General features: G+C 41.3%; 1 protein-coding gene and 1 long non-coding RNA gene across 2 annotated transcripts; one reads left to right on the top strand and one right to left on the bottom strand.

Moving 5' to 3' along the window:
* Positions 1 to 223: 223 nt before the first annotated feature.
* On the bottom strand, positions 224 to 1,584 carry LOC149262453 (uncharacterized). The gene is made up of 2 exons (XR_016259144.1): positions 1,068 to 1,584; positions 224 to 687 (listed from the first exon to the last, which is right to left on the bottom strand). It is a non-coding gene; the product is annotated as an uncharacterized LOC149262453 (long non-coding RNA).
* A 4,245-nt stretch (positions 1,585 to 5,829) lies between these two features.
* On the top strand, positions 5,830 to 6,687 carry LOC149262452 (uncharacterized). Its single transcript, XM_089379734.1, has one exon. The coding sequence runs from the start codon at positions 5,830 to 5,832 to the stop codon at positions 6,685 to 6,687; it is 858 nt and encodes a 285-aa protein (XP_089235860.1).
* Positions 6,688 to 6,911: the final 224 nt, after the last annotated feature.

Genomic DNA, 6,911 nt, shown 5'->3' with positions numbered 1-6,911 from the left:
AGATTTCCTCATTGTCATACAACAGGAAAACCAGTGTCAGAGTAGTCATTTTTTCAACAACCATCTCTAACAAAATATGAAGTAACAACCATACTGGGCAAGATGAGTTTTCATATAATTGTAATGCGCTGGCATTGGTCCATGAATATTCTGCGGCATGCTCAACGAAAAGAAATGATTGTGGCAAATAAGATCGCTCCAGTGCCTCGAGCAACAAACAAAATAAAAAATATCACTTTGCAATTTTTCCTTCACTGAACATTGAAACACAGTGATCATCAACATGAAAGAAAAGTGATGCGCAATGAACACAAATGAAATTGCTTCAAAAAAATGTTTCCTAGGTATTCTTGAACATGAATCCTGCTAAAATGTTTCCTAGGTATTCTTGAACATTGCTAATACCAGCCGAGAAATCCCCAAAACAAGAAGAATGAGCATTATGAAAATCTAAGACCATTTATGATTATAAGGCCAATACATCTACAATTTGGAGGAGCAGCTGACCAGCCGCAATGGGGCCAATAGGAGACACTGAGCTTTGCCGCCGCAATAACAGAGCTGAAAAGTTCATTTGACTTTCCATCCAAACCAGTTCAATATTTGACCATATTGAAAGGTCTTCTTCCACCACTTCACTTTTCAGGAGGTACCGAACAATCACATCCATAAGCCTTACCCTGTTAACTGGTTGCAGTGAACCAAAGAAACATTATATAGAGTTGTTATGCCTAGAAAAGCAAGGCTTTCCGCCAGAAAACATAACCTAAAGGAATTTAAAGAAATAAAAAGAACTAACCTACATCCATTTTAAGCCCCAAAAGATTATTTTATCTTTTATGCCGATTTATTTCGAGGGTTAAACAGGTTTAACAAGTACCTATAGGATTGCTCATCAATAAAATCTACACATATCCGTCTTAATCATTAAACCTTTGGACATCCAGAAGTTTAAAGAGCACAATAAATCGGGATTTCAAAGCTCAATACATCAGGGTTTGAGAGGGATCTATACTAATAAGTGTAAATAGAACCTACAAGTAATTCATGAAGAAGTACAGGTTTACCCTATTGCACGCCTTGAGCTCGAAGACCGAGATGAAGGTAGCCCACTGATTCCTCTTATCATGAAGCGAAAATGGCGATATTAACGGAGGAAGTGCTAAATACACATTTTGCAGAGAAGTTATGTTCTTTCCCTCCCGCTATATTCTTGATAGTCCATAAAGATTCGCAATCCAGGAGAAATAAGACGGCCGTGTCCTTCTTGCTGCTGCGGGAATATGCAGTGATGGAGGTGGAGGGGGGCTGCTGTGGGGATACGCAGTGGAGGTGGAGGCAGGGGTTTTCCCTTTTCCTGCTGTGGGAATATGCAGTTATGGAGTTGGAGGCGGAGGAAACCCCAATCGCAAATTCACGATGCTGTGGGAATATGCAGTGGTGGAGACGGAGGCAGAAGCGGAGGGAGAGGAAACCCTATTCGCAAATTAACGATGGATTGAATGCAAATGGCGATCGCCAGGTGTCAGCGTCAGAAGGAGAAGGACGACGAAAGGTCCCTTTCAAAGGAAGGCCTATCGGCCTAAACATTTGTAGGTTAGTAGGGATATATTTCTTTATTGTTAAAATAAATTTTGGTTAAAGTTGGATATAAGGTTTTGTTTTGTTTAAAGTTGTAAATCGAAATTGGATATTTATTTAAAAAACAATTCGATTAAACCTAAATATGAGTAAAACAGTTTTTTTTATCCCTAAAGCTCATCACTGTATTGGGCACCCATGTGTCGAAAACATCACATGTATGTCTTATAAGTCAATGGTTTTGTAAAGGTGTTCGCGTAGTTTTAGTGACATCAACTAGCCGCAAACACGCATATCATCGAAAAGGTCCTTGTCACGAGGAGGATGGTGTTCTTGTTTTTACTGAATATTAATATAACATTATTATATTAAAGAAATTTATGTAAAATAAATATCAATATACATAATAATAAAACATGTATTTTATTTTAAAAACATATAAATTTAATTTGAATTCTGAGAAGTTCTTGATTCTTTGTCAGGAGGCTCGTTTGCTGCTCGTTTCAAGCTTACACCCAACATCACTCATGGTAGGGTTGGTGGTATAGTCTTGGGTTTCAGAATTGGCCTCATTTCCTTTTTATTGCTCACTGTAGGGTAAGTAGTCGGTTAACTTATTGTTTTCTGCCCTCCTGCCTTGAAAACTTGACAGGTTCTCCTATCTGGTGCGGTTTCTAGAATTTCAAGGTTAAAGTTTATTGGTCAACTAAGAGTCTACCATTGTGTCTCTAGTTGGTATTGTTGATGGTTCAAGTTTTTGCTATCTCATGGCTAGTGCTGCCTCAGTGAAGGGCAAGCTCAAGGTATTTGCGGTTGTGGCATGCAACCGGCGCAGAACCGTGAGGGCAACCAAGCCCACTCCCATTCAAGAAGAAGGTGAGGTCGGAAAACAACCTCTCGCCTCATAAGAGATGTCGCCAATGCTTACCACGAGGGCATCTCACCTCAGGTGCATCAACTCATAGTTGGGTGGGAAGCCGAACTTAATCAACAAGTTGTAGATACAAAAATTGACTTGGGAGACTAGAAAGTCTTGGCACCTGACCCTGGTCACTCACGTGGCTAGTCCTCTCAATACAAGCAAACTATGTTTTTGTATTGGTTGATGAAAAATATAATAGCTAAAGTGTTGGTGCACCTCCCTTCAGACTCACCCAAAACTACTCAGGGATTCCCAGATTTTCGCAAGGAATTTCAACGGATTCAGTTTCAACTACAACAATAGAATGGCCGCCTCAGTCGCATCGAACAACACATTCCCTGCATCTCGCAAACTGAGCTTCCGAGCTCTAGTGCAAAGGATCCAAGTCCTGTGGATTCATCTGACAATTAGTAGCATGTTGTTTTCATCTTTGTTTTGGCTTTTGATATATGTAGCAGCTTCAGACTTTACTTTATGTTTTAAGTTATTTAGAGTATAGGAAGTATAAAGACACTTAGACATATTTAACACTACTTGGTAGACTTGTATTATTCTGTTTTTGGATGGCATATCATGCAGTTAGGTGGCCAACATATATGGTTTCCGTCTGGCCAGGTTGAGGCCATCTAAACATTTTGATTTCTGGTTGTAACTTTCCCTTGTTTGTAATTTGTCATTCTTGAAAGAAAATGAATGAAAAGGTCCTGCCAAACTTACAAACAAATAAAACAAAATAATAATAAATATATTTAAATGTAAGATATAAATAAAATATTTCAATATTCATAAAAATATTTCAATATAAGTTAATATAATATAAAAATGATAATGGAAAAGTAAAAAAATTTAATTACACTCCATATCTATCTTAAATAAAATTATATTTATATAATAATAATGTAAAGGTAGAAAATTTTCATTACACTCCATATCCATCTTAAAAATTATATTTATATAATGATAATGGAAAGGTGAAAAAAATTCATTACACTCCATGTCCATTTTAAATTATATATATATATATCTTAAATGATAAATCTATGGATCGTCGCAAACAACATGGAAAGAAATCGGTAAGAGTAAACATGGATACTTTGGGGTTACGGTCTGCAGTACGGGATACTGCTGTAGACAACGAAACCGTCTCGTTCTATCTACACACTCTTAGAACAAGAAGTCTAAGGGCGTATTATTTGTTTGTAGTTTTTAATTGAAGGTTTTTTTTTACGTTTCACTCCTCCTCGTTGGCTCACCAACGCGATACCGTTGCGATACCTCCCCGTTTACCCGCTACCTGCTACATTCTTGCCGATTCTACTCCCTCAACGACATTGCTTCTCCACCGTTCCTGTGTTCACTGTCGGTTACCACCCTTATTGCCAGATTCACTGCTCGTTTCATTCCTACTCCACTAGCAGCTGGCGCGATGGACATAAACCTAGTGGACTACTCGGAAGACCCGTTGGAGGAGGGATCCATTTGGATTTCCACGCATTCAGCATCAGAGGGAATGATACCCTACAACGACGTCCTTACCGGCACTACTATTAAGCTCCCTCAGTTTTCTGGTCCTTTCAACCCTGCGGTTATCTTACCGGATGACCCGCCAACCTAGTCGGCTCTCTCCTCACCTCCCCTGTCACCATCTACCTTGGGGTTTATCTCGAGTTGTCTTAACCCTAGTCTCGACAACATTGGCCTTGTTTATGAACCCCCGCCGTTCTCGGTTACCCTCACTACTTTCGCCGTTACCAATGCTGCTTCGGAACAAGCTCCCCTAAACCCATCTGCAGGTGAGCCTCAACCCTTGAAGAAGTATAAATGCTTTAAGACCAGGGCAGAGGATGTAATATTGAGGCTTGGGGAGGATATACAGTGGAGCGACACCATGGATTTTGTAGATAGAGTTCTTGTTGGCAGAATTAGGGCAGAAATTACACTGCAGCATGCTTGAAGACTTGGGCATCGAAGATTTGGGGATACCACTTGGCCGACATTACCTTTGTTTAAATATTCATGCGCAGTTGGTTTGCACTAAGATTTGCCAGCCCTGACCACACGAACTGGGTTTTGTCTTCCTTTTGGCATTTCAAGCATGCCCTTGTGTTACTGAAGTGATGGATGCCCTTATTTGACCCAGAGATAGAATAGATTGGGGTCAGGCCTATTTGGATCAGGCTACCTGGCTTGCCGCTGCAGTTCTGGTCAGAAGATATATTCAGAAGGAAAGGGAACTCACTCAGCAATTACATGGAATATGATAAATCATTCCAGACCACAGGGATGATGGCCTATGCGAGGATATTGGTGTACTTAGACACTAGAGGAGGACTGCAGGAGCACATTACCATTCAATGGAGATCCTTCTCGCGAAAGCAGATACTGGATTATGAAGGAGTCCCTTACCGGTGCCAGAGATGTCATAAGGTCGGACACCTATTCAGAAATTTTCCGCTGAACTGCAAGGACAAGAAAGAGGCACAAAATAAGGATTTTGAAATACCGAAACCTCATTCACAACAGTCGACTGAGGAGGATGATACAAAAGGATAGTAGACGGAAAACGAGGTGGCGAAGGTGGACTCGGCGAAAGGAACAAAGAAGAAGCGTGGGAAGACACCTTACCAGCCACCCTCCCCTCCTCTGACAAGATCTCGGGTGGCTCAAGGAGATGTCTTCTCCACGGGTATGTCTACTTTCTCTCTCCCTCTCACCTCATCAATTGCAGTTACAAATAGTTCAATAAATTCATATTCCACATCGATCTCATCTGCATTGATCTCATCTGCACACAATACACATTCATCTCACTATAGCCCCCCCATGTGGGTCGCTTCTTTTATCATGGAACCAAGCTGTCTCATCCCATCAATGTGGCCTGCACCTTTCAAGCCCCCCCCGATATTCTCATACACCCAGCCTTCCATCACCTCAGCACCCTTCCACCCCCCACCTCCCCTTTTGGTAGCCTCTAACTCCTGATATCCTCTACATTCAAAAGGAAAAATACAAGAATCGGATGCCGTCAGATTTGATCTGGAGGTCACCCCTACACCCCTTAAACTAACTAGGGGATGACCATCATCCCTCTCCAAAGCCAAGCACCTTTCTGGTGAAGAGGTAGCGCTAGGTAGAAAACAGACACTTGACAGGGTTCTTAGAGCAAGGAATACCCTAGCAACCCCCCCACCCCCCCCCCCCCCCCCCAAATGAAGATCCTATCATTCAATTGTCAAGGGTTAGCTAGCCCTGGTAAAAAACTAGCTCTAAGAAGACTTTTTGCTTGTGTTACAGTTGATATCATATTTCTACAAGAAACCCTAGGCATGTCCAGGACTATTATCCCTCTTTTGGAATCATGGTTGCCTGGTTGGTCATTCCATGCACTGGATTTTTCTGGTCATTCTGGTGGCATAGCCCTAGGTGTCAAGAATCGCACCACTGAATTGAAGAGAGTTTGGGGGGGAATCTGTCATTTTGGGGCTGACATATATTCTGCCACCTTAGAGGTAGAATACATAATTATCAATGTATATGGCCCTTGTCAAGACAGCGCTGTTTACTGGAGGAAACTGCTTAGCTCCTCTATTAACCAGAAAGACAATATCATTCTAGGAGGGGACCTAAATTTCTCTATTGGTTTCATGGAATCGTGGGGTCAACAGGCTCAGGTAGATGGGCTGTCTGATTTTTTTTCAAATCTCTTGGAGGATCACAACTGGATAGACATCCCCTCTGCAAAGATACAATACACCTGGAGGAACAATAGAATTGGGGAACACAGTTTAGCTAGGAGACTGGATAGATTTCTCATTAAGGAGGCCTTATACAATGAGGTCCCACGGATTCGTCAATGGGTAGGATCAGGACGCATATCTGATCATGGACCTATATTTCTTGAACTGGAAGGTGATAAGCATAGAATTAAGGCCCCCTTCAAGTTTAACTCTGCATGGTTACGAGACCCCACATATATCAAACTAGTATTTGATTATTGGATTAATCACCTGATTGGGGAAGGAGGGGATATTGCAGCTGGGTTTGTGCGCAACCTAAAGGAATTGAAATCCTTATCCAAATATTGGGCCCACAAGAAGAGGATACAGGATGATCACATACTACAGAAGGTTGAACAGGAAATCACCATATATGAGGAAAGCATTGATGGCATATTTTACTCCTAGGACCACAAATATATGATCACCTCCCTCATTCAACAAAGGATTCAAATACTGAAGGACAAGGAAGAATGCTGGAGACTTAGAAGCAGGGAAATCTGGTTAAAGGAGGGTGATGATAACACCAGATTCTATCATAGATTTTCTAATGGACGAAAGGCCATAAATACAATATGGGAACTACAGAATGAATAGGGGCATACAATTCAATCAGCCTGCGATCTAGCTAA

Source organism: Pinus tabuliformis, chromosome 6 (genome assembly GCF_031772625.1).
Source record: "Pinus tabuliformis cultivar Carrire ecotype Pingquan chromosome 6, CPIR1, whole genome shotgun sequence".
In the NCBI taxonomy this organism is placed as follows: Eukaryota; Viridiplantae; Streptophyta; class Pinopsida; order Pinales; family Pinaceae; genus Pinus; species Pinus tabuliformis.
This window is presented reverse-complemented; position numbering and strand designations above follow the sequence as displayed.

What these genes read in the sequence shown, in the direction of transcription:
- LOC149262452 (XM_089379734.1), top strand. Translation starts at nt 5,830, where the DNA reads ATGTCCAGGACTATTATCCCTCTTTTGGAATCATGGTTGCCTGGTTGG.